This window comes from Euleptes europaea, chromosome 7, assembly GCF_029931775.1.
Source record: "Euleptes europaea isolate rEulEur1 chromosome 7, rEulEur1.hap1, whole genome shotgun sequence".
Taxonomy (NCBI): Eukaryota; Metazoa; Chordata; class Lepidosauria; order Squamata; family Sphaerodactylidae; genus Euleptes; species Euleptes europaea.
The window spans coordinates 15,455,097-15,482,929 of record NC_079318.1 but is presented as its reverse complement, the minus strand read 5'-3'; the positions used below and the strand labels follow the sequence as shown (position 1 = coordinate 15,482,929).

The 27,833-nt window shown below is 42.1% G+C and overlaps 2 protein-coding genes across 2 annotated transcripts in view; one reads left to right on the top strand and one right to left on the bottom strand.

Annotated features, from left to right (window-relative positions):
* Window positions 1-12,905, top strand: part of SERAC1 (serine active site containing 1) — a 37,756-nt gene extending 24,851 nt beyond the window's left edge. The window contains exons 11-16 of the mRNA XM_056853604.1: window positions 285-423; window positions 7,169-7,269; window positions 9,673-9,770; window positions 11,003-11,185; window positions 11,429-11,572; window positions 12,738-12,905. Coding sequence (XP_056709582.1) covers window positions 285-423; window positions 7,169-7,269; window positions 9,673-9,770; window positions 11,003-11,185; window positions 11,429-11,572; window positions 12,738-12,874 — 802 coding nt within the window. The 3' untranslated portion in view covers window positions 12,875-12,905. The remainder of the gene's footprint in view (window positions 1-284; window positions 424-7,168; window positions 7,270-9,672; window positions 9,771-11,002; window positions 11,186-11,428; window positions 11,573-12,737) is intronic.
* A 4,318-nt stretch (window positions 12,906-17,223) lies between these two features.
* SYNJ2 (synaptojanin 2) overlaps window positions 17,224-27,833 on the bottom strand; it is an 81,462-nt gene continuing 70,852 nt past the window's right edge. The window contains exons 22-27 of the mRNA XM_056853602.1: window positions 27,443-27,595; window positions 25,688-25,813; window positions 23,930-24,042; window positions 22,064-22,172; window positions 19,038-19,240; window positions 17,224-18,036 (exon numbers count right to left, since the gene is read on the bottom strand). Of these exons, the coding sequence (XP_056709580.1) occupies window positions 17,224-18,036; window positions 19,038-19,240; window positions 22,064-22,172; window positions 23,930-24,042; window positions 25,688-25,813; window positions 27,443-27,595 (1,517 nt within the window). The remainder of the gene's footprint in view (window positions 18,037-19,037; window positions 19,241-22,063; window positions 22,173-23,929; window positions 24,043-25,687; window positions 25,814-27,442; window positions 27,596-27,833) is intronic.

Sequence of the window (27,833 nt, the reverse complement as noted above, 5' to 3'; positions counted from 1 at the left end):
CCAGGAGGAACTTTACGCAATGAAGTGTGAGGTAGAGAGATTGGAATGCTAGGTAGAGTAAGAAGTGCTTGCTAGGTCTTTCTAGACTGTAATAGGACTTCTGCCCATGATGCTTTCTTCTGTCACTGCAGCACTGTAACCTAGCATCCCTAAGGGGTCAGTGGACCAAAATATGGGGAGTGGGGTGGATTTCACGTAAAGATTTAAACTAAGCAGCCAGTATTTTGATATTATATATTTTATAATATGTATTTTTCTCTTTTATAACTTCTCTTCACCCTCAGTCAGCCCATTAAAGCCGATGTCCTTTTCGTTCATGGTCTTTTGGGAGCAGCATTTAAAACTTGGCGGCAACAGGACATTGAGCAGTCTGCAGACGAGAAAGAATTGGATACAGATGACTATAGTGAATGTTGGCCAAAGGTATGGAGGCCATCACAAATGCTTATGATCTAGACTTCTGCTCTATCTTGAAGGGTCACTGTGTCGCATCAAGTAGATCTCTGGAGAGGCAGCATTTAAATTTCCTAAATAAAAATAAATAAATATTTCAGCCTTGCCTACCTCAGAGGATTGTTGTGATGATACAGAATTGACTAATACCCATCTCTGCAGCCCTGAACTGCTTGGAGAAAGGGCAGGATATAAATCAATAATAAGTGTGATAAATAGTAAACAATAAATAATAAGTGCGATAAATGGTAGGTAGGTAAAATTAACAGTTTTTTAAACTGAACTGTGGTTTCTGATTATAAGCAGGAACTCTGGTTGCCTGGTTGGCTATGATAATGGTAACCATCGTTACATAGTTAATTAATTAATTCATTTAATTTATTTAAAACATTTGTTAGCTGTCTTTCTCCATTATGGAGCACAAAGCGGTTTACACTATAGATAAAACAAGGGGCTTCCCACAAAACGTGCAGGGGGGCAATCCCATCTCCCCCCATTGTTGAGCCAGCACAACACCAGGCTCAACCGTTCACCTTGGAGCCTGCCCGTGGTGGCAGCGGTTCCTGGGTGCTGCTCTGAGCTCGTAGTGTCTTCTGGTATCTGCTGCAGTGGCTGGGCCCAGAGTGGCTCCTGGCATGTGCCACCACTGTAGCCAAGCCAGAGCGTTTCCTAGCGTACACTGTTGCTATGTCTCTGCCGCAGCTCCAATTGCCACAGCAGAAGGAAAGTAAGTGCATTGTCTGAGCATGCGCATATGCTTTTTAATTTTTAAAATTTTAATTTGGGGAAAATTTGAACATTTCAGATCTTTCTGCAAACCTGGGGAGTGCCCCAAGTTTGCAGAAAAGTCAGTTTAGAGTCTGTATGGTCTCGATCCACGGATTTAGGTATCCACAGGTGGGGAATCGCACATCGCTATAAGACATATAGATGCATAAAATAGAATACATAAAATACATAAAACCCCAATTTTAAAATCAGAATTTAGGGCGGTTAGTAACTTTATCAAATGCGGTCCTAAATAAAACTGTCTTCAACTGCCTCCTAAATATCTAAAACAAGAGGGCCAGAGACACACCTGCCTGGGAAAGTTATTCCATTATCGTGGGAGATTTAAAAAAAAATTAGGCCAAGGCCAATGGTGCAAAATAGGTTAAAATATTTTTTTAGTCAGATAAAATTCCCTATGTGTTTCACCCAAGAGGTTTCTTCAGGGGGATCTGTAATATATAATACGTAATTACATTACTAAGTTTATAAAAAATAGTTATTTATTACAATTGCATAAGCAAATAAAACATTTTAAGTCAGAGAACAGGTTGTACCATATTCAAAACTGCTAAAGCTTATTTGTCCTTGAGATTGCAGAGGACAACTAAAAAAAGTCCTTGTAAGTGAGAGAGATGAGATAAAACTGTCCAGTATCTGACAGGTTTTAGCTCAAATTTAAAGAATCTTGTGTGTGTGTGTGTGTGTTTGTGTGTGTAAAGTGCTGTCAATTTGTGCCTAAATGAATGTTACCAACCTATTAGTCTTGCAGTGGTTTTTCAAAGAAGAGTAAAAGTTCAGTACCAAGTTGCCAGTGGTAGGACCCATCTGTATACCAGTGTCTAGTCAATGCAACATTTCTCTATTTTACAGAAGCTGATGCAATACCAGAGATAATTTTAACCCTTTAGGTGTCAATGTCTGGAGTCTAACCATCCAATCTGCTTCTTTTTCCAATACAGCCTTTCTTTTTTACAAGTTATTTTCTGCACAGCCCAAAATACAAAATCAGAGAGATCATGATTGTATTCAATAAAATGTTTAGCTAATGGGGCACTTGTTATCTTCAATTTAATATTGCTTTTGTGTTCTGCTATATGTATTCTTAAGTTCCTTGTTGTATTTCCAACATAAAGTTTATTTCAGAGGAACTGGATGATGTATATAACCTGTGTAGAGCTGCATGTTGTGAAATCTTTTAGTATATTTTTTCTTATCTAAAGGGTTGATCTCCTGTGACTGGTGTGGCCCTTTTATTTATCCTTGCCATAATTGTTGGGCTACCACTGAAAAGGCCCTCTTTCATGTACCCACCAAACAAGCTTCTTTGGTTGATGGAATAGTCAGGAGAGCCTCTCCCTGTGATCTTAATTCCCAGGCAGGAACATATGGAAGAAGACAGTCCTTCCGATACTCTGGTTCCATGCCATGAAGGGTTTTAAAGGTGAAAACCAACACCTTGAATTTGGCTCAGGAGTGGATAGATAGCCAATGAAATTGCTGTAGTATTGGGGTCACATGTGCCTGATAGCTGGCCCTGACCAATAGTCTGCTCAGGGGTCGGCAAACACATTAGTCAAAAGAGCCAAATATCAACAGTACAACGATTGAGATTTCTTTTGAGAGCCAAATTTCTTAAACTTAAACTATATAGGTAGGTACACTGTTTATTAACTTAATAAACTTTAATTAAAGTTTTAAGCCTTAATTAAACTATAGGTACACTGAATAAAACTTGATATCATAATATTGTCGAAGGCTTTCACGGTCAGAGTTCATTGGTTCTTGTAGGTTATCCGGGCTGTGTGACCGTGGTCTTGGTATTTTCTTTCCTGACGTTTCGCCAGCAGCTGTGGCAGGCATCTTCAGAGGAGTAACACTGAAGGACAGTGTCTCTCAGTGTCAAGTGTGTAGGAAGAGTAATATATAGTCAGAAAGGGGGGGTTTGAGCTGAATCATTGTCCTGCAAAAAGTATCAGAGGTAATGTTCTAATCATTGTCCTGTAAGTATCAAGATAATGTGCTAATGAGGGTGTGGTATGTTAATATGGAACCATTGTATCCTGAAGTGATCTGTTAATGTGTGAAATCCAAAGCTAATCCGCATGGCTATTGTGGACTGTAGTCTTTGTTAGTCTGGAGGTTTTCATGACAGGAAGCCAAGCCTTATTCATTCTCAAACTCTCTTCTTTTCTGTTAAAGTTGTGCTGATGTTTATGAATTTCAATGGCTTCTCTGTGCAATCTGACAAAATAGTTGGTAGAATTGTCCAGTCTTTCAGTGTCTTGGAATAAGACCCTGTGTCCTGTTTGTGTCAGTCCATGTTCAGCCACTGCTGATTTCTCAGGTTGGCCAAGTCTGCAGTATCTTTCATGTTCTTTTATCCTTTTTTGTATGCTGCGTTTTGTGGTCCCGATGTAAACTTGTCCACAGCTGCAAGGTATACGATATACTCCTGCAGAGGTGAGGGGGTCAGTGGACCAAAATATGTGGTCCTTGTCTTTTGCTGATCGTAGCATCTGTTGTATTTTCTTGGTGGGTTTAAACACCGTTTGTAGGTTATGTTTTTTCAAAGGTTTCTCCATCCTATCAGTGACTCCTTTAATAAATGGCAAGAATACCTTTCCTATGGGAGACTGTTTTTCCTGAGTTTTCTGTTTTTTGTTTGGATTAATGGCCCTTCTGATTTCATTTCTGGAATAGCCGTTTGCTAGCAGTGCGTGATTTAGATGATTAATTTCTTCCTTGAGAAACTGTGGTTCACAGATCCGTCTTGCACGGTCCATTAATGTTTTGATTATTCCTCTTTTCTGTCGGGGGTGGTGGTTGGAGTTTTTGTGTAAGTAGCAATCTGTGTGAGTTAGTTTCCGGTAGACCTTGTGACCTAACTGAAAGTTTGTTTTACGGATGACAAGGGTATCAAGAAATGGGAGTTTACCCTCAATTTTATTTTCCATGGTAAACTGAATGTTTGGATGGATATTATTAAGATGGTTTAGAAAGTCCATTAATTTTTATTCACCATGGCTCCAAATAGTAAATGTATCATCTACGAACCTGAACCAGACTGTAGGTTTGTAAGGTGCCGATTCTAATGCTGTCTTTTCAAAATATTCCATGTAAAAGTTTGCTATTACTGGACTGAGTGGACTTCCCATAGCTACTCCATCAGTCTGTTCATAAAATTCTTTATCCCATAGGAAATAACTTGTTGTCAAACAATGGTGAAATAAGGCTGTTACATCTTCTGGAAAAATCTGGTTAATCAATGAGATTGTGTCTTTCACTGGAACCTTGGTAAAAAGGGATACAACATCACAACTGACTAATATATCCTGTGGATTGAGTCTCAACGGACTGATTTTGTTGATGAAATGAGTTGAATCTTTGATGTAAGAAGTGGTTTTACCAATGTGGTCCTATAGGAGGGCGGTCAAATGATTAGCACATTACCTTTGATACTTTTTGCAGGACAATGATTCAGCTCAACCCCCCCTTTCTGACTATATATTACTCTTTCTACACACTTGACACTGAGAGACACTGTCCTTCAGTGTTACTCCTCTGAAGATGCCTGCCACAGCTGCTGGTGAAACGTCAGGAAAGAAAATACCAAGACCACGGTCACACAGCTCGGATAACCTACAAGAACCTTGATATCATACTTAATAGTGATCTTATTTATTGATAATAAAAATTAAATTGTAAGTCCCTGCCATTTCCCCCTCCCCATCTGGAGTCCTCGTCTGGAGGCCTGGTCTTTACCGCCATAAAAGCCTATTGGTAGACCTGGCCTCCGGCGGAGTCCCATTGGGAGGCCAGGTCTACCCATTGGCTTTCTTGGCAGTAGACCTGGCCTCCAGAAGCCCATAGAAGCCAATTGGTAGACCTGGCCTTTGAAGGGGGACTTTTTCCCCTCCTCGGAGTCCAGGTCTACTGCCAAGAAAGCCAGTGGGTAGACATGGCCTCCCAATGGGACTCAGCCGGAGGCCAGGTCTACCAAAGAAAGCCCGCCCTGCCCAACAGCTGATAGGCGGGGGGGGGGCAGGAACCGCTGAGCCACCCGCCCAGCAATCGTGCGGCTAGAGGGGAAGGGAGGCTTTAGCCTCCCAACCATTGAGGGCAAGGGAAAGGGGGACCTGGCCATTCTCCGCGGCGGGTGGGGGGGAGAGACAGCGTGCCCGCTCGCCTGTTCTCTCTCTCTCTCTCTCTCTCTCAGACGAGCCGGCTCCACAACTCGGCTGCCGGCGCGAGCGGGCGCGAGAGCAGGGGCTCAGAACCAAGTTCGGAGAGCCGCGCTCAATGGGCCAAAGAGCCACATGCGGCTCGGGAGTCGCAGTTTGCAGACCTCTGGTCTCTGCACTAACTGCAGCTTCTGAACACTATGCAAAGGTTGCCCAAAGTATTTTTTTAATAATTTTTTTTTATTGTTTTCTCATTTTATACATCATAAAATATTTTCCTTATATGCTTAACAATATAAATTCAACTCTATAAATTCTAATCTAAAATTAACAAAACATAATTGACTTCCCCTTCACTCTCTTCTGTCCATAATTAAATTATGTATACTTTTGCTAACATTATGATCCCCCTATCATCCTAGTGTTTCCCCAATACGAAAGGTTGCCCAAAGTAGAGCGCCTTGCAATAGTGCATAGTTAACCATGGGTAGGCCCACCAATGGGAATTTGTTCTGTTGGGGGAGGAGTTTGACATGATGCCTCCATACTTTGGCTGGGTGAAATCTCCTCACATCCTTGGAAGGAGTTACAGTAGTAGGCAAAGGTCTTGCCAGGTTTCTTTGTGGCATGATCGTTGTTAAGCTTTAATGCTGTCTTGTGTGTGTGTGATGCGCAACAGAAAGTTCTCATGCTACTGTTGGTTTCAGATTCTTTTTCAAGCCCCTTTCCTTTAGGCTGCTACATTTCTTCTAGCAGGGCTTTACTACCTTTTAGCTGTTGACAACAAAACAGATATTCTCCTCGTCACCAGCTGCATTCAGAGGTCTCAGCAAACCTCTGTTTGTCCTTGGTGAGTACGAAGACCAACTATCCTCATCACTGCATATCTCACCCTGACCTCATTCCCTCCCATACACTGAGTATGACTGAAAGCTTTCTGGTGTGGGAAGCATTGAATCCAGATTAAGTTTGCCGTGATGTCCAATTGCAGGTTCCTATGCAAATGAGTCTTCTTCTTCTCTGCTCGTTCTAGATTAGAGTCTCTGTTTGTGGGATGGAGACACATTTCAGTTTGCTCAGGCATCTGCATAAGCATGTCGCAGTAAATTGGAATTTGATCGAAGGCATCCCAGAGGAGGAAGCTCTCAATCATGCTCCATGTGTGAAGAGAGGGGGAAGATAGAAGGAGGCGTGTGAGAGCATGAAAGCAAACTGTATTCTTGCCTATTGCAGACAAAGAGACATTTGTTGAGATGTCTGAATGCAGCCAGTATATTTATGCACTGGGTAAGTGTCAACTGTTGATTTCTGGGTTCTGCTAGCAGACTAGGATATATCAGTTCTGCTGCAATGGTAGATATAACTGATTATTCAGAAAGTACTGAAGCAGTGCAAATCGAAGGAACCACTAGCCTAAGCTCTCCCAGTACATATAACTCATCAGCCATACAGACAACAGGGATGCAGCCAAGAGAGGGTCAAGGGAAAATGCCCTCATTGGTCATAACTTTAATTGAGGTGCCTCACATGCTAATGCTGAATTATTGAAATTTATTTTTTTAAAGTCCTAATGACAAATTTCTAGTAAATTCTTTCAGAAGGAAGCAGTTTCAAAACTACCTCTTCTGTAAGTATATTTAACTCTTCTAAATCAGGGTCTGCTTTGAAAATAGGTTGCTAGTCCTTATTTTAATGCCCGAAACTCTACCCATGTTATGTGAATTCATTTGTTTTTTCTCATGTTTCATGTCTTCTAAATTTAGACATGGTTAGCATCTGACTATCCTATGCTTAGAATTATATCTGTGGAATATGACACCCACCTGAGTGACTGGAGAGCAAAATGTCCTGTGGAGAGCTACAGGTAACAAATAGAAGATGCACAGCTTGGGAAGGAAATGAGGAACCATGTGAATGGCACACAGCTATCTGGCGAGAACTTGATTTGTATTTCTTTTTTGTGAAGAATCTCGTATTGTCAGATGACAGTCAAGATGAAAGTTAAGAATTGTTATAACCAATACAGATGCATATATGCAAATTAAGAACTTAAAGAACAGCTTTATTATGCATCAGATCCAGTGTTATACTCTAGCTGGAAACAGATCTCCAATGTCTCAAGAAGGGGACTTTTTCCAGTCCTACTCCCTGAGATTTTTTTTTTTTAACTAGAAGTGCCATGGATTGAATCTGCGTTCTTCTGCATGCATGCAAGCATTTGCTCTGCAACTTGCTATAGCTGTTCCCTTTTCTTTACCGCAAAGCACTGTAAAATTGCTTGTCTTCAGATGGTAGATATCAAAGGGGGTGGCATCATTTTTTTACAAGGCAAATTGACTTTTCTGTATAATTTTGAAAATAAGGTCATTTATGCATGGGTACTTGAACTCACGTTTGCCCCCTGTCCTGACTCTGTTGTTCCTTGGAGTTCTGCACATGTTTTCCGTCCATTAGAAATGACCTTGCTGCCAGCCCTGGTCTTGCCATTCCTCTGTTAACCCGACTCTTCCCTCTCCCGAGCTCAGCCCGGCTCAAAACTCTGTGCAGAAGGCAAAGCTCAGGCCACAGGAAGATTGGTATCTCTCACAGTCAATCACAGAGCAGCGTGTAAAGAGGTGGGGATTCAAATGCTTCCTGCTTTGTCGGGGCTCTTTCTGAGCAAAGGAAAGGTTTTTTAAAACCAAGGCTTGGATTTCTCCCTCCCCCTTCTTTCAGATTACTCCGTTTTTTGTTCTTAAAATGCTTTTTTGTGCAGCAACTGGGTTTTGGGGTGGGGTATCTTCTCTCACAGTGAGCACAGCCCATTATAAAGCAGCTTTTAAAGGGGCAGGATTTGATTTGAGCTTGGAGAGAGCTTGGTGCAGAGATTTCCAACTGGAGATTTCCAATCTTCAGAGGAGTAACACTGAAGGACAGTGTCTCTCAGTGAGACACTGTCCTTCAGTGTTACTCCTCTGAAGATGCCTGCCACAGCTGTGGGCGAAACGTCAGGAAAGAAAATACCAAGACCACAGTCACACAACCCGGATAACTTACAAGAACCAATGAACTCTGACCGTGAAAGCCTTTGACAATATTCCCAACTGGAAATTGTGGTTCCAGCCAGCAACGAACCGCAGGTAAAACTCCCATGCATAAATGACCTAAGATCACACCCAGAAAAGTGGGAATCATTTTGACAGTTCAGGTGCAGAAAAGTCTAAGACTGGCTCTGGACTTGGACCTGAGTAAGTATTTCTTTGATTCAGTATATTTGCCCAGAGAAAAATTACAGCAGAATGAGGACCAACAGGACATTATCTGTTTTCATCCAGCTCTTTTTACATACTGATGTTCAGAAGGCTAATGGCATTATTCCATTGGAAGAAGTTAAATTCTATAGACAGTCCTGAATCCCTGACTAAAACACTTGCTATTCTGATATTAGTAGCTTGTACAGCAAATTGTTACCTTAAGAATAACATGAAGCATCAGAACGGACCCATGAGCAGTACTGAAAAGTTTGCAGCTGTTTATAGGCATTCTGGCTTTTAAAGAGTGTTGTCTGCAATGATGTCCAGGACTCCTGAGACAACTTGTAGAACTTCTGTTGAGTTGTGAAATCTCTTGTGGTCTTTTGCATTTGAAGAAACAAGTCCCCATACCATTCTGAAGCTTTAACAGTGAAAAGGCAGATTTCCACCAATGTAAACTCTGGCTACAGGCCCGCACACAGTTCTGTAGCTTAAATCCCATTGACTGGAGTGGGTTGTAAGCACCTTGAGTGCATGTAGGATCTCTTTAGTATCCATGACAATTAGGATGGATATTAAGCAGCTGTCTGCAGTCAGGATAGACATTGTAGTCATTGGCGCCTAAGCATTTTGTTTACTGCTCTGATTTTCAAGCATTCCATCTTCAGAGTACTCTTTCCATGCTGACTAGTAAAGCCTGCATACCTTTCATGGAACCCCTGTGCAGTGCAGGATTCTGGAAAATGTGTTAGGGCACTATTCAGTTAATTTTTGGCACTGGGCCTGTGACCTGATGAGCCTCAGTGCTCCACATAAAATGTGTCAGACTTCTAAGATGTCCAGCACTCCTCCCTGCACACTGCAGGAGAGAAACGGGTTGTGCCGGGCAAGCTGCCTTTCATGGAAGTTTGTCTGCTATTACTGGTTTTTTTTCCATCAAAGAACCCCCGAGAATCCCCAGAATGCAGTTTGACAGCCACTGCTTTACTTGCATTTGCATCCTCTGCTTATTTTTTCTTCTCATTCCTCTGCAGGGAGTCTATTGCCTACAGGAGTTCTGAGCTCCTCAAGAAACTGAGAGCTGCTGGCATTGGAGACAGGCCTCTTATATGGATGTCACACAGCATGGGGGGCAAGTCCATTGAGTCCTTTTTAAAATGTGAAATGAACATCCCACTTATTAAAAAAAAAAACCAATCAAGCCTTTAAGCCCTGTTAAGTGGATATAAAAAGGCTTAGGGTGAAACCCTAATTCGACGTGACAGCAACAGAAAAGTGTTCATTATACATTTCACTAGCGCCAACATAGGAAATGGCATCATGAGCTGACATTTGTATGAACGAATGCTGGTCGTCTTGACCTCTGAATGTCCGTTGTGCCACTGGAGGAGTTTTAGATGGGAGACTGAAACCCTGCCCTGTGCCCATGAAGGGCTACATTGGCATAAAAACATCAGAAGAACCTGACAGGATGATACCGGAGGTCAATCTAATCCAGAATCCTGTTTTTTACAGTGGCCAGTCAGATGCTGTTGGGAAACCCATAAGTAACAGCCTTCCTCTGCCGTTGTCCCTGAGCAACAGCTACTCAGTGGTTTCTGTGCATATCTTATGTTTGACAAGTTTACAGATGATAGCCAGGATAGGAAAGCAGTCTCTTTATAAGAGGTTACCTGATAAATGCCTCTATATTATGGTACCTGTCCTCAGTGTTGAAAGGCAATAAGAGCATGCAGCATTTTACTTTCATTTTGGTGAGAGCCAGCGTGGTGTAGTGGTTAAGAGTGGTGGTTTGGAGCGGTGGACTCTAATCTGGAGAACTGGGTTTGATTCCCCACTCCTCCACATGAGTGGCGGACGCTAATCTGGTGAACCAGGTTGGTTTCCCCAGTCCTCCACATGAAGCCAGCTGGGTAACCTTGGGCTAGTCACAGCTCTCTTAGAGCTCTCAGCCTCACCTACCTCAGAGGGGAAGGGAAGGTGATTGTAAGCCGGTTTGATTCTTCCTTAAGTGATAGAGAAAGTCAGCATATAAAAGCCAATTCTTCTTCTTCTTCATTTTTGAGATTTTGAGTAGTAATTTCCTTCATACTAGTTGCCTCTTTCAAATGCGTGGGCAACTTTGACACTCTTACCTTGTTAACCTTCCATATGAAGGGCAGTTGCTTCTTTAAATTCTCAGTTCAATTACTTGTGTAATCTTTTCTCAGAGTATTCCCACTGATGGACTATCTGTCATGGCATTCACTGAAAATCCCAGGAAAGACAGGGATAACCTTGGGGTTTACGGATATTGGATTTTTTCTGCTTAGTTTTATTACATAGGCTGTTCTAACTTTACTTCATGAGTACATGTCTTCTCAGGTCTTCTAGTCAAGAAGATGCTGCTAGATGCTTCCAAGGACCCTGAAATGGATTCCATTGTAAACAACACTCGGGGAATTGTATTTTATAGTGTCCCTCATCATGGCTCTCGGTTGGCTGAATATTCAAAAAATGTTAGATTTCTGCTGTTCCCTTCTGTGGAAGTTAAGGAACTCAGCAAAGGTATGCCTCTTGGGCAGTTATTTAGTTGTTTGTGTGTGCTTGCACGTGCATACATAGATATGCATGGGATTCCCCCCCGAAATGTGAGACAACAAAGTAATAACCACACTGTATAATACATTTGTGAAACAGTTGTTGAAGTGGAAAGTAGAAGGAAGCTAGTCAAGCATGAGCATAAACTTTTACCAAGCTTTGTGGAATATAATCAAGATATGTATTTAATTGTATTTCTTGTTCCTCCAGATTCTCCTGCACTTAAAGCCCTGAATGATGACTTTCTCTCATTTGCAAAAGACAAGAAGTTTCCCGTATTAAGCTTTGCAGAAACATTACCAACACGAGTTGGCAGAATGCTGAGCCTTCATGTGGTACCAATGGAATCTGCAGGTCTGATATCCTCAGAAGGCTTTAAAAATGAACCATCTGAGTTCTCTCCAAAAGTGACAGAGAAAATATTATGAAAAAGCAGAATTTCAGATAAGAAGTTGATTGGCTCTCTGGTGCTTGGTTGGATCAGCTTTTTTGGAGCCCAAAGAGTATTCCCTCTGTCAAGAAACTGGCCTCTAGCCTTTTCTTGGCTTTTCAAAACTTTGGTTCAGGCTTTTGGGCCTAGTAAAATTATAGAAGGCTTCTTTCTGGGAACTTAATGACTTGCAGAGTCATTGCAGAGTGATAAGGAATGGGATGGAGTCAGGCACAGGTGCAGCAGATGAGATCATGGGGCTTAGGAGCTTCAAGACCAGGGAGCAGGAGGGAGTTTTGCCCTTACATTCCATCTAATTAGCACAAGGTACCCTGGGTGTGTGGGTCATCCTTTTGACTGGGTTGGGCCTTGCGCCGCTGGAATATCTGTGCACATTTCTTTTAATAAACCTTATTAGCTGTACATCTGTGGTGTGACTTGGGTTTTGGGGTTTCAATCTAAACCCAGTTCTTTGGTCTACATTGGCTACAGTTACCAAAGTAATGGTTTTTGTAACTCAACTTGTCCCACCTTGCAGAGCTGACTTCTTGATTAATACCTGGTAGCACTGGAGACTTGGTTCCTCGGTCTCTCAGCTGAGGGTTAGTCAGAGGGACTGGCAGTGTTTCCCTGAAGCAGTGAGGATTCACTCCCGTCCTGACCTGTCACTACACCTTGACACGCTCCTTTCTTGCTCATTAAAGACTCCTATCTTAGGCTGCTCAGTACACCCTCACTCCATAGGTTATGCATTGCTTTACTATAGAAGCTCAGATGGGCTTCTTATATTTTTATAGAAAATATCTACGTACAGACATGCACAACCTAAAAACTAGCTCAACTAAATTCTACATGTTGTCAGAAACTTTAACATGTTTTGTCCATGGCATAAATATTGTGTAACTCTTTCCTGTGTTTAGCTGTCAACACAGCTGTCAACACAGAATTTATAAGCATACCCCGGACCCCAGATACCAAATGGACACTGCACATCGCCACCAGGATCACAGGATGGGTGTTAAATGTACAGCGTGTGCCATTTCCTTTATATTTAATGTTGCTGGGTTTTGTTTTGTTTTTCTTTTCCAGATTTAGGCATAGGAGAACTCATTCCAGTAGAAGTTAGCCACCTGAATATCTGCAAGCCAAAGAACAAGGATTCGTTTCTCTATCGGCACACCCTAAAATTTATTCAAGAAACTTTAGCAAGAGATCTGAGAAACTGATGAATTACTGCAAGACTTGGCTTATTTCTTCGTGATGTCTCATGTAATTCCCACACATACCTATGCTAAAACTGCTTGTGGGGCTACGGAGGTACAGCACTGAGTTTTATTTCTGACAATTTGGTCTTGAACATCTCATAATTGCAGGTGTTTGGAGTGTGGTTATAATATGAAAATGCATAAATCCCCAGTGCAATACATGTCAAAAAGAAAAGCCATTGTAGCTTTTTTTGGTCTTCTGTGCACTTTGGTATACTTAACTGGGAATGTAGCTGAGGGGGAAAAAATATCTTTTAAAACTTGCCAAGATGCACCTGCTGGCTAATAGGAAACATAGAATGCCCTTTTAACCAAGTATCCCATGGGATGCTACCATGCTCTTCCATTAATTATTTTTGTCAGCCACAGGTAGTGGTTGGAAGGTGAACATGGGATGAAACTTCCCACATATATGTACCAAGGGGATCTAATGCACTACTGTGCAGCATCTTACCAAGCCCTGCTCCTTCACGTCAGCACTTTTGGTCTAGAAATACTAGGCTATTTTATGTCAAAACACACTATAAACCAAATACAACAAAAGTAGCCCTGGTGATGTTTGGGATGAAAACTGCAGAATGGTAAGGAAGGGAACCATTTTATTATTGATTTTCTGTACTCATTTTAATGAGAGTACTGAGTCAAAAGGTGTTTTTAATTTGTTTTCATTGACTTTACCTTTTCTAAAGGGATGTAGAATAAAAATTAACCACTAATCCCTCCAGGAGAACTGTGCTAGTTTACAATGTATTTGCTAGTGAACATTCTGAATTTAAAGCTAAGGCCAACATTGTCTCAACTTCCTTAAATGGGCAGTGTTTTGTATACAAGGGCCATTAATGCATGGCCATTTTGTCCGGCACTTCTCCTGGTAAAGTTGCGAATTCCTGAGGTCAACATGCATGCTTATCGCATGTGTGATCAATTCTCCTCCTTCCGCAATTCTTCCGGGTTTTATCATTGCTGCGGTGTGCTGATTTATAGCTAAGTCTTGCGGTGGTTGCAAGAGTTCGCCCGTGTGTTTCAGCACCCGGGTCGACTCCCCGCAGGGAGACTGGCTCCAGCATCAGTGACGGCACTTTCCCCCACTTCGCGCTCTCTCATCCCCTCTCCTGTGCCTCCAGTTGCCCCTCACCTCCACCTGTGGACGGCGAGGTGGAGGAGTGAAGAGCAGTGGCGGCAGCTCTTTTCACCGGCTGCTGCAGCCTTCACTCGCCGTCGGCCTCCCCTTGCCTCCACCCGGGGACGGCGAGGTGGAGGAGCAAAGAAGAGAGGCAGCTCCTGCTGGGCACTTTTTTGCGCCATGCGTTAGATTTTGGAGTTCCCGATATAAAAAAGCGTGCGCCTTTAGAGGCACAAAGGAGCCGTGTGTTAATGGCCAAGGATTTAGCACAATCCCAAGATTAACCCTCAGTTGGGTTCATCACACCAAGCTACGGATAGTACTAAGCAAGGTTTCAGTTTTCAAAACAAACAACCAAACAAAATTATGGTAAAGAATTGCTTTTTGGCTTTTGGTTTCTATTGTTATAGTTTCCCCAGCTGTGGGTGCAACAGCCTCTGAAGCAAAACAAATGACCACTAACTATGGTTTGTCATGTCAAATGGCACGTCAAACCAAGTTAGCATAAACTTATTTCTCTGGCCTGCTGGCTGATAGCACTCCATGGTTTTTGTTCAGACATTACACCAAATGATTGTTTGAGTTTCCTTAGCCCTGGTATGCATAAAACCTGCATTAAGCCAGTCTATTTAACAGAAACACAAAATACATCAAAAGTGAGATTAAAAAAATGAACATTTTGTCAAACAGAAGCCCTTTGTGGGCAAAAGTTGATCTGTAACCCGCTAATGTATTACCTTATTTGGAAATGTTACATTTATGCGTAAAGTTGATGCTGTTATACAACCCTTCAAAGCATGTAAGTTTGTAAACTGTGCTCTGGTTTATATTGTAATATTATTTATGCAATAATGAACTGTCCTTTGCAGTATGTATGGTTTTCAAATAAAATTGGAAAAATCTTAATGTGGGAGGGGCTATTAAGTGGAGCATGTTTGATAACAACACGGGGGCTTAAAAATGGATTCATACATGCAAGCTGATGCTATGGGCAAACATTGAATGTGGTTATGGTGGGTTAATGTGCCTTGATGGGAAAAGGTCCTGAAGTCTTGCACAAGTATAAATTTGGTGTCCCCCCATTATTATTGTAACAGTAAGTGTAAAGATATTTTTAAAGAAGAGGTTTCTATAATTCTAGCAATTAATTTTGTAAAAATGTACAACATATGAATTGGCTCAGCTGTCTTGCTGCGGCTTTGATTTGTTAAAACTGAGTGACATGAGCAGAAATTGATTACACGGAGGGTGCTTTATGTTTTAATGAGGCAGCTTACCAGTCAGTCCCCTCGAGGCTATAATGGTAAAGGCAAGATACTACCCTTATTCAAGTGGAGTAATAAAAACAACTTTTGTTAGCAATTTATAAATCCACTTAAATTAGCTTTCCTTCTAATGCTTTTATTATCATGCAAATGAGCTGTCACAAAGCTGTTAAATTATCTTTTGTCGCAGAGAATATTGGCACTAGCAATAAACCTTTTTTTAAATTTAGCCCATTTGTCTTTTATGTTGAAATGCAACTGCAAATATCCAATGACACTTTGATTTCTTTGAAGGTAGAAGGGTTAAGTATTGTGTAATATATTCAGTAAGAGGCAAGAATGTCATTTCTACTAATTTAATCTTTCATTTGTGCTGATGCTGAACATCAGACATGGAAGTAATAGGATGAAAGTAGGAAGGAGAACATTTCTATACAAAACCCCCTCCAGAGAGAGATGTATAGCAGTGGACTACCTGTGCAAGGCCATGGGCATTCTGTCTTCTTGCCCAATATTTGGTGAGTGCTTGCAACTTTGACAGTGCCAGTCAGATGATTGAGGAGGCGGAGTAACTCATTCCCATAATAATCTGTTATGACCTTCATGCTCTGCTTGGAAACTTCCTGAAATGATCCTATCAGCCACGGTTAAAAACGGAATGTTGGACTAGATAGAATTCTTATATGAGACTCTTTTTGTGAATAGGGAGGGTACAGTGAGATGTGCCACTAACACTGTAAGCTCTCTTTGTAGTTTTGTGTTCTGCCTAAAGTCATGGATAGTGAGGAGCACATCTGTGCAAAACAGCAAATGGCTACCATCGGCACTCATCTTCTGTGCATTTGATTGATGAATAGAAGCAAGACAGAATAAGTGATACATCTGAACCTTTATCTTTAGTGATAACCTAGAAGAAGAGTTGGTTTTTATATGCTGACTTTCTCTACCACTTAAGGAAGCATCAAACCGGCTTACAATCAACTTCCCTTTCCCTCCCCACAACAGACACCCTGTGAGGTAGGTGGGGCTAGAGAGCTCGAAGAGGGCTGTGACTAGCCCAAGGTCACCCAGGAGGCTTCATGTGTAGGAGTGTGGAAATGAACCCGGTTCACCAGATTATAATCAGCCGCTCATGTGGAGGAGTGGGGAATCAAACTCGGTTCTCCAGATTAGAGTCCACCTAAGAAGGAATAAACTAAGTCCTGCTTCTTATAAAAGAAATTTATTATTTACAACCTCAGTATAAAAAAGGATACTTCCAAATACGTGCTATAGGCTTTTCCATTTGTACTATTAAGAACAACATTAAGAATCACTAAGTGATTAAATTCTGCAATCAATACATTACCACAGCACTCGTCTTCAGAAAGACCATGTTCTTTCTATTAGCTGCATCGTTACTCAGGTTTGCCATGTGAAATACAATCTCTGCTGTTACCAACACCCTTCATTGTGGCAGCAGTTCTAAAGCCAATTTAGGAACCACTACCATCAACTCCACCTTTTCATCTGCTGCTGCCCATAAGCCCAAATGTTCTCTCTCCTTTTCAGGTCTTGGTAAAATAAAAGATCATTACTGGACCAAACCTATTATTTTAAAACTGGATTTCCTGTAGAGTGCAGAAGTTATCAAGTATGAAGGTTGTGAAAGAATCAGAAACAAACAAAACCCAACTGGTCAATGCATTTCCCCTCCAGTTAAGGGATGAGATCACATGGTTTAATAGTAAGCACCTACTATGCAAGGGGGTAGAAGATTTTATACAAATATTTAGAGGGAATCTTTATACCCCTGTATTTTCTATAGTTCCACAGAAGAAATCAGGGAGTACCAATAATAGTTTCTTGCTGATTGGAAAGATCTTGTTTTGTTGTTGTGTTTTGTTTAGGAAAAGCAAGGGAAGAAAAAAAAAAGATTAGGCTCAAAGCTGTAAATCAGAGCCTGAGTCCGCACAGGCTTTTTGCTTTTGCTTGAAGGCAAGTGGTTCAGTGAGCTCCTGAGATGTATTATTGCTGTTGCCATCCTCACCAAATGTAACCCAGTGACTGAAATCTGTTAGACTGGAGAGTTTCAGATCTTTTAGTGTATGTGTTGGGCTGATAGGCAATGGTGACGCGGTTGACTGATGAGGGACAAAGTCTTCCTCAAGGCTTAACAGGCAGGGGTTTCCTGTAAGGAAATCATTGTTTAAGAGCTGCCCTGGCTGATGGATATTCACGGGAAGAGGAGCCTGCAGGCCCGCATCCAGCTCTGAAGCAGTCGGCCTCAAGAGCTTAGCACCATCGTCAACTGGGCTGGCAATAAGGGCTGCTGCAGGAAAACACGACTCTCTGGGACAGAGAGGAAGAGCTCCTGAATCTTGTGTTACAGAACAATGTTCTGAGGGATTGTTGTTGTTGGAATTGAACGTTAAACCCTTCAGGAACAAGCTGTCACTGCTCTGGAGAACCTGGAGGTGAAAATCAGGGGGGGCAGATTTCTTTCTTCTGGGTGGAACTCTCGGGGCGAAGACAGAATCCTGAGGCGGAAAAAGAGAACCATCCTCTAACAGGTGCAGGGCCGGCTGCCTTTCACTGCTCCTCCTCTCAGAGGTTTTGCCAGGCTGCGTGGTTCTTGGCTTAGGAACAGGGGCTGCCCTTGTAGAACTGGTAATGGCTCTTGATTCAAGGCAAGGTTCTGGCAGTGCGAAGAAGTGACCCACAGACTTTTCAAACTGTTCTTCTGGAGAGGGGGACTGAGAAAAAAAAGATGACAAAATCTCAGTCAACTGCTATTCCACCAACACCTCGCTAAGGGCAGGAAAACAAGCAAGAAACACACAATGAAAGTTTGCCTCAAGCCTGGCCAAGCAACACTGGCATGCTATTGTGAGAGCTGTTAGCCTTCTGTGATTCTGCTCATGCCATGTCAAAAGCTGGTATCATTTGAGATTTCTAAAAAAAACCTCCCCTTCAATTTCCCCCCCAAAGATTAGCACATTTCTAACCCTTAGTAATAAAAAGATCTGTTTAAAATGTGCAAAAAGCTCTCTAGTGTTTTGAGAACAGAACCATCTGCTTTGCATAGTTATTTGTTCCTTTCCCCAGATTTATACCACCTCTATTCCCCTCAAGTACCCACACCTCTCTTCTAGCCCCCATAACACCTGCTGCTGCTGCTGCAAAAAAAAAAAAACCTTTAGAGGGCCACAAAAATTTAAATATAGTTTAGCCCATGCAATTTAAGCACATATAAGTCAATCATCCCACATTCCCTCAATCTGCATAATTCCAAGCACAAAAGTTGCATTTCCTTGAGTTTCCTTGAATAACTGTGCTTTGAAGTACATGCAGTGTGAAAGATGTGAGCCTGATGGATTTTTTTAAAGACCGCAGGGATTTAAAGCATAAGATACTCCCTTCAATGTTGCATCACCTGCTGTCAGAGGGATAGTTTGCTTAACATACATGTGGAACTGGTGTATAAATCTTAGTGGAAGCCTGATGGATTCACTTGCATTATGGTTTTGCTCCCTTCCTACATATTTTAAAATGTAACAATAGTATCTCTTGAGAGAAAAAAACTCAGTACCTAATTACTCATCTCAGTGAGAGTGTTGCATTAAAAGCCCGCAAATTTCACACCTGATACCTTTCTATTGAATAAGCAGACCAGAAAAAGGCCATCTGGGTGTTAACAGCCTGCATTAAGGGGCTCCTGTGTATACTGCTAGATAAGATAAAGTGTGGTACTTACATGTCCAAGCTTCCCTCCGGCCTTTTGCAAGGGTACCGGCTTCTTAGCAGTGGGAACTTTGGGTGGAGGCCGATGAGGAACAAACACTGGAGTCGACTGCAGGCTGTGAAGTGGTGCTAGCTTTGTAACATTGGGGAAGGTTTCAGGTTTAGTGAGGACTTGTGTTCTTACAGGAGTGGGTGCCAGAGCTTCCTCTGGTGTTGCTGAAATGAGAAAAGTAGAAAAAATAGTAGTAGTAGTAGTAGTAGGAGTTGCTTTCTATACCTGGATTTTCTCTACCTTTAAGGAGTCTCAAATCACCTTCCCTTCCTCTCCCCATAACAGAAACCTTGTGAGGTAGGTGGGGCTGAGAGAGCTCTAAGAGAGCTGTGACTAACCCAAGGTCAATCAGCAGGCGTCATGTGTAAGAGTGGGGAAACAAACCCGGTTCACCTGATTAGAGTCTACCGCTCATGTGTAGGAGTGGGGAATCAAACCCGGTTCTCCAGATCACAATCCACTGCTCTTAACCACTACACCATGCTCTTAACCACTACACCTTTTGGAAAATATCTAGCATATAGAATGCATAGCTTTTCTCAAATACTGTTATTCTGAATAACGTTTAAATATATTGTGACTAAGAGCAATACCATCTTGGCTCAAAATATCAAAGGTAAGAACGTTACAAAACTGGTCAGCACTGCATTGGTAATCTGTGATAATGAATTTCAACAAAAGTTGTTCTGACTTAAATGGTCATTACTTAATTATTTAAATTAGAAGATGCTTTTAGAATAAGGTTTTTCAACAAAAATACTACAGGATTTAAAAAATTCTAATTAAGTAAACAAACATTGAGGGGGAAAAAACCTAAAATAAATGTGGGCTCTCCTGTTTCCTTCAAGAAAATCAAAACCAAAAATGTAATGAACAGTCAGATTTAAATAAGAACTACATTTCTACAGCAAGAAAATATTCAGCCATGCTCTGAAAATGAAGATGCCAATACAAATAATTTAATCTCCCCATCAGTCTTATTACGGTGGCTCAATTCTGAAGACATGGGGAACTCAGCAGACTCAACCCCAAAGCATATAGTTGGCAACAGGCCTGGAGGAAAAAAATGTCCCTTTTAGAGGCTGAATGTGTGGAAACTGGCAGGTCAGGTCTCCCAGCCTCACAGGTTGGTCTGTCCAAGAGGAAAGCTGTACTTAACAGTTCTGACAATGGCAGCCAGCTAGATATTCAGCCTCAAAACAAGATCTGCTTCAGGGGCAACACCCGTCTGACACTTCATCTCTAGTTGTGGCTAATTGTTGCTACTCATGACGTTACTTTCGCTCATCATGCAATGACTGACTCTGTACTTGCCCAGCAGTGAGTGACCATGTGAAGTGTGATCTTCTGGAATGGTCCAATATGCATGCAGCTTCTCAGCCACCAAGAAACTAAGGCCATTTATGCATGGTCAATTTTGATGCTCGTTCAAAGCTCTTTTTTAAAATGCGACTTTAAAAATGCCTATTCACGGTCCGGACGCAAAAGGAGAAATTCCACCCACCCCCCACTCGCCTGCTCCTTCATTCGTTTGCATAGCCATTAGCATGTGCATAGCTGCTGTTGTTTTGCATGGTACCCTCTGGTTATTGCAGCAGCCAGAGGAGCAAACACAAAAGGTCGCGTTAAGTGGGCTCTTTTGTAATGCGAAGCAGGTCTGCGCCAGCTTCGCAGTCACAATGACGGTTCAGCGTGCAAAATTCAACAAAAAAATATGTGGGGCAATTCAACCTGGAACACATTGCTAATTACCATGCAAAAATGGCCTAAGACAGGTTAGTTGTTCATGTGATGGTCAAAGAGCTAAAGCGTGTTGGATCCTTTCAGAAGTCTTGAATTGCATCTGGCTTTTGCACTATGGTATGAGTGCCATATGACTGGGAAACAAAAGTAATGTGTGAAGCAACCTAACAAATGACGGGCTGTGAATGAACAAAATACATCTCATCTTTCCAGAGCTCAGCTACTTCTACAAATCTGGAGACTATGGAAAAACAGAGATTCTTGAACTTTAATTACTGTGGATTGCTTCTTCTTTCAAAGACCGCCACATCTTTTTATGTCTGTCACCTGGAAAGCCACTTAAAATGCCATCACAAGGTGGAACTTCTAGAAAGCTAGAAACTATCCACTATGTATAGTACTCACACTTCTATGTTGCTCTCTCCGCAGAACACTCACGAGTGGTTTATATATGGCTCCTAGTGGTTTCCCATCCAGGCACCAATCAGATCCATTCCTATGGAGCTTTGGCAGTACCAAGCTTCAGATTTTCAGAAAACATTTAAAGTTGTGGAGTGCTCACTGTATACAGAATCTCCACATAGTGATGGCAGTCACAGGCAGCTAGAGACTCCCCGCCTGAGGCAGGTGAACCATGTAGTAAGCAACTTGTACATTTCCTCCTGGACTCACCTTTGTAAACTGCAGTGTAAAACCTGGCCCTGAACAGCAGAACTTAGATTAACTGACAACTGCCTTAGTGACAGGAAACAATCTACAACCTAAACAACACCCCCAGTCGGTGTGTTCTGTACAAATACATCAGAATATATGACGAATGATTCTGATTTCTTGCAGACCAATTGCAAACACTGCAAACCACAGTTTTAAGAATCACAGAGGTATAGTAGCACTTCTGTAATGCAAGAAAATTTAAATCAGCTTTACAAAAAAAGAGACCATTTTCACTTAGCACTTTATTATTTCTATAGCTTAAGAAGAATGATATTGCAATGAACTCCTTTAGCAACGGTTGCGTCAACTTAATGAAGTCTCATGGAAAACAGAGAAACAGTTCAGCATGACACAGAAGAGAAGGGCTCCTGTTCTGCAAACTGACAGTTTGCTTCCCATGTTACACTTCACAGGACACAAGAATATCCATATTAAAATTTGATGAGGGCTCCAGAAAGAGACATTTGTTCTGTCTGCCATACTTATGAAAGGATATCAAAGTTCTCAGCAGAAAGCTCAGCTCAGTTTACCTCCTTTTGCTTGCATTAGGCATCGAATGGCTTCCTCGGCCTCCTGTGGGGTGGTAGTTTTGATCTGCTTGACATTATACGGCTTACTAATTCCAGTTCGTGATTTTGGCTTACAAGGATTAAAAAAAAAGGAGGGGGGGAGAGAATGAGCCCAAAAGAAAGTAAAATACAGGGCAAGTATAATATCCTGCCACTCTCTAAAGTGAGGTACAAAGAGGAGAGTAATCTTATTAATGTCCCACAGTGACTGGCTTTTTGCTACTGATCATGAACCATTAAGTAAATTAATCTCTTCCACATGAAAGAGTGCTTTCTTTCATATACTTCCTCTAACTTTTTGCTACTGATCATGAACCATTAAGTAAATTAATCTCTTCCACATGAAAGAGTGCTTTCTCTCATATACTTCCTCTAACCCCAATCGTGTTGAGGCTGGTGCCACCAGCCAAGGTTTGTCAGTGGCAGCTAAATCCACAGCTGTGATGGACAGGTAAGATCCCACCTCTTCCTAAGAACAACCCATGGGAGCTGATGGAATGTTAGTGAGAAGGTCAGTTGAAGACAGCAGTTGGGGAGTTGGAGGAGGGTCTGGCTGAGTGAAGCTGTGGGAAGAGCAGCTTCAAGCTAACTGAAAAGAGTCAATTTGTAACAAAGGATCCCAAATGCTGGAATAGGGAAACAATTAAAAAGTTCAATCGAAAAGAAATTTTGTAACCTCTACCTGACTTTCTTCAATGTTATGCTCAAACCATAAATAAATGTTAACTCCTTGTTTGTTTAACCCTGTGGGATGGTTGTCTTAGGGAAAGAAACACACACAAGCTCTCTGTATATACTACACTCAGATACTGCACAGTGCTATTGGGGTTGGGGAGTTGAAAACTTTCATTCACACTGCCACCATTTATTCCTATAGGTTAGGAATAAATGGTGGCAGTGTGTGAATGAAAGTGAGTCCCCAACCCCAACAGAATGGTGCAGTATCTGAGTGAGGGACAACTATTAAAGGGGGCCTGGAAGACGTGTGACTGCCTGACCTACCTGTAACCCTGCACCTGTGGGAGAGAGGTTGTGGAGGGTGGTAGGAACTCTTGAGTTAAAAAGGTATGGCACCATACCTCTGGAACTCTAGGTCCAGCGAAGTCTGGCCACCTTGCTTCTGACATTCAGGAAATTATGAAGACAGACTTTTTTAGGAGCTTTCTTTTCCTCTGGATGAGAGGCAACGGATTTCTCTGTATGTGTGCTGATAAAGATTCTTAAGAGTTTTAGAATGTTCATCATTTTTGGTATGGTTTTTAATATTCTGACAAGCCATTTTGAGAGTATCACTAGGGATATGAGTTTAAGAAATGTAAGTGGCTTGTTGCTAGACACAGGTAGTGGTTGAAAGGGAGGACTTATAAACATTGCTTTCCATGTTTCAAGAATTACCAGATGAGAAAGTTGCCTGTGGATGATTTTGCTATCTGTGGTAACACCAGCAGTATTATGTTATAATTTATACAGTACTTTACCATTAATCATTATCTCCCAGAGAAATTGTGCTCCCCTCACTCCACACAAGGGAAGCAAGCCTGGTGCTGAGTTTGCTCTACCTGAATAAGAGCAAGGGGGCTCTAGGTTGTAGATTTTGCCCAATTCCTGCAACTCTCTCTCCACCTACCACCCCCTCACAACACATGACATTTTGTTCAGGAGAATTTCCTGATCTTCGGCAGTTTTCACGGGGAGCGATAGGGTAACAGCCACTTAGCATGTCTCTTCCATTATTAAGTTATAAATCCAATTATGTATTGGTGACACTTTGGCACACTGTTATTTTTTTCACTTATGTTTTTTGAAAAATTATGCCGAACTACTCACTGGTTGCTGTGGTGCTCCTGGAAGGAGCTTTGCCGTTTGCAAGATGGAGGACAGGGAGTGGCCTCCTGAAGAAATGAAACCATCTGATGTGGATTTTTTAACAGATAATCCAGCTGCAGGGAAAGACAGTGAATTGCTGTCAGACACACTGTGTATACATATGTAAGAGTGAAAGCCCTACAGCCCAATATGGCAGCACTGCCAACTTTTGATTCCATATTGTGGTATCTGGATGGTGTGGAGCATGGAAAAAGTCAGCAGGGCAGAGCCTGGTGAACTCTAATAGGAGTAGACTGACAAGAAAAACATTCTGTTTGCACCTGTGGCTGGTGCCGGCAGAGAGGGTGGGCTAGGCTTGTACTTAATGTGGGTGAAGGAGCTGCATGGGGTGGATGCAAAATCAGCCCCCATATATGCTCCAGCTGCCAAGTCATCATTTAGCTTTGCTTCTGCTGACCCTGCCTCACTCAGCTTAACAGAACTTGGGCGCAGGTGGCTGAGGGGGAAGTGGAGTCAATGCACTCTACTGTTTCTCACATAGGGAATGACGAGGTGAACAACCCGATTCCTTATTCTGTGCATGCAGAACCTTTACTGTTCAAACATTTGCACTAAATGCTGTTGATTACGTGCTGCTGAATTTTACTCTCCCTCCCCCATTCAGTTTTACTCAAAAGATTCTGGCAACTAACATAATATGCTAGCAAAATGGCAGATGGTTCAAGTCAAAAAAGAGCCTTCCTCAGGAGTAGAGAATGTAGCACTGGATACAATAGTCAGTCTCATGAGAAACTAAGATTTAAGCATCTTGGCCTCATGGCTGCAAAGATACCAGAAATGGGAAAGATGGCTGAGCTCACGTAGTCCTGCCTCTTTCTATGTAAATATATTTGGAGCCACAGTTTAAAGGGTTCCCACAGATTTGTTTTCAGTCCAGAGAAGGTACATTAGATAGGGTTGCCAGCCTCCAGGTGGGGGCTGGAGATCTCCTAGAATTACAACTGCTCTCCAAACTAGGGCTGTTGGGAAAAAAATTCAGTAAAATTCGGGTTTATTGGCCCTCCCCCCCCTCCAGGAAAACCCAAATGCCGAATTTCCTATACCGGCAAAGGTAGGAATTCGGCTTTAAATTCGGCCATTTAAACCCTATGGGGGCTTTTCGCGTCTTTCCATGGTTCCTGGAAGCATTTTTGCAGGTAGAAGTCCCAAATTTTCAGGGTAGCTAGAAGGGATGCTCCTTGCAAGAACCCCCAAGTTTGGTAAAGATTGGGTCAGGGGGTCTGGAGTTATGGGGTCTGGGTTGCCCCCATCCTCCTCCATTGAAAAGCATTGGCAAAGTGGCTGTGTTCAGATGCTTTAGTGTGATCTTCGTAATCTATCTCAATGGAGAAGCCGGGCTTTAAATGGTAGGAAAGTTCGCCCCGAGCCTCCATAGAGATACAATGTATCCGGATACTTTTTCAGGAATGGCAAATTCGGCTTTTCCAACCTCCCGGATTTTGCGGACTCAGTAAACCCAAACCTGAATTTTACAGAATTTTCATTTTTTCGGTTCGTTTTTTACTATATTAACAGCTTTACTCCAAACTTCAATTCCCTTGAAGACTATGGCAATTTCGGAGGATGAACTCTATGGCACCACATCCCTGCTGAGCTCCCTCCCCAAACTCTACCCTCCCCAGACTCCACCCCAAATCTCTAGGAATTTCCTAACCCGCAGTTGGCAACCCTACTGTTAGACCAAACATGGACTCTCACCTGGAGGAGGTGGTCGCTGTGGTGGCTGAGGCCTACCAGGGACAGAAAAAGACCTGCTTGGGGAACGGTGGCGAAATTCTCCACTTCCTTCTAGCTCTTGTTTTAGCTCAGCCAGGTCGGCATCATCTAGGGTATATGTCAAAATAATTACATATGTACGAGAAAGCAAGACAGAATGAAATCTACAACACTAAAATTAGCCATTTACTAGCAAAAGAAGTGAAGCTGGGAAATGAATACAATGAGGCACAAGCATGTACTTGCCTCAGGAAAAAGCTTCCCCAATGGGGTTGCTAAATCTGGGTTGGGACATTCCTGGAGATTTGGGAGGGAGGCTTGGTGAGAGTGGGGTTTGGGGAGGGAAGGGACCTCAGCGGAGTATAATGCCATACAGTTCGCCCTCCAAAGCAGCCATTTCCTTCAGTGGAACTGATGTCTGTAGTCTGGAGATCAGTTATAATTCCAGGAGACCTGGCAACACTATTCCCAAACTTTCAGTGACATACACTCAAGCCACCAAGCATCAGCTGTTTCCTCCACCACTGCTTCCTATTATTCCTAATAGGGGAAAACAATCACAGGGAAAGTCCAGGCTGCAAAGAAGAGGACAATTTATCCAAGCACTGGACAAATGTTTCAAAAATTCAGTCACTCAGAGCATTCTATGGTGTAGTGTTTGGGTCACAGGGCTTGCTTGGAATACACAACCCCACAGAACTTTCTGAAAAGGATTGAGTGTGCATTATATGCATATCCAGTACATGCAGCGATACGCAAGCTGGAGAAACTAACTGTATTTACAGACAGGCAGACAGGCTCCAGCCTATGGCAAGCCAGTCATGTGAAATCTGTTGCCCACACATTGAATCAGCTTGGATTAGCTCTTGACAGCTGATGGCAGCTAAATGGGACCACATGCACAAGTCCATTTTTAGTGTCTCCATAGGTCAGTTTAAAATAAATAATACAGCTCCCAGAGATAAAGGTTGCATTCAGATGTTATGATAAACTGTGGTTTGTTTAAAATATGTCTTGTGCAACAAGCTCTGGTTCGTTTACCAGATATAAGTAACAAATCCTAGCTTGTGTATAAACCCTTGCTATTCAGTTTTGTGCCTACTTCCACTGCCCAGGAGGGAAGACATCTTCCCTATACTGCCATCTCCATGGCTAGGTGACTGCAAGAGGCAGCATCACCGAACTAACTGTGGTTTGTGAATTCAGAAGTCACAACCAACTACAATTAGTACTAACTTTGGTTAACAAACTACCTACAAACCCTAACTGGAAATTCCAGCTTTCTACCAACTGACAAAACGTGCTTCGTTGGACCCTCTGCATCCAGACATCCCAACTAGAGAGTGTTTAATCAAGCCACACTGTAGACACCAGAGTTTATCATGATGTCTAAAATGCAGAGAAAGTGATTCCCCAACCATTATTTGTTGCCCGATGGAAGGCCCAATCAAGTGTTAAAAAGTCAGATTGTGATTACAACTGAAGTCCTGTGTTACATGCAGGCAAAAGTGACAAAGAGCATGTTTCAAATTATTTAGATAAAACAAGACAATGGTAACATTAACAAGCCAAGTTTATAAAATGCATGGGCACACACACTTGTAAGCACACAATGCTTGGGCTTATTGCTTTCTATATATAGATTCTTTGTATAGGAAGGTATATCCCAGAAGCCTCTGCTCTGAGTGGGCCACTGTTACATTTCCCACCATCTTTTTAAGTAGCTACAAAGGTTACCTTTGTTTGGCTGAAGCTTTCTTCCAACAAGGTGAGGAGATTTGTTTGCATGGACCATAGATGCCATCATCAAATATTCAGGCCCATCCAGCAAATCTTCCACTGCTGATGTAATGTCATCTAAATAATCATCTTCATCATCTAGAATATCACCTAAACCAAAAGATATGACAGTAGTCAGTAAATAGGAATGGAAGAATTCATTCGCTGCCCTTTTCCTCCTAAACAGAAAGGGACATGTTTAGAAGAGATCCATGGTATTATTACAAAGAGAGCACCGTTGAAAGGATTAGCAGCTGCCCAGATAATGATCTATAAATAAGAGAAGCACAGAGCTTCCACACATGCATCAGAGCTGCCCAGCATGCTATTCAACAAGCTCCTTCCAAAA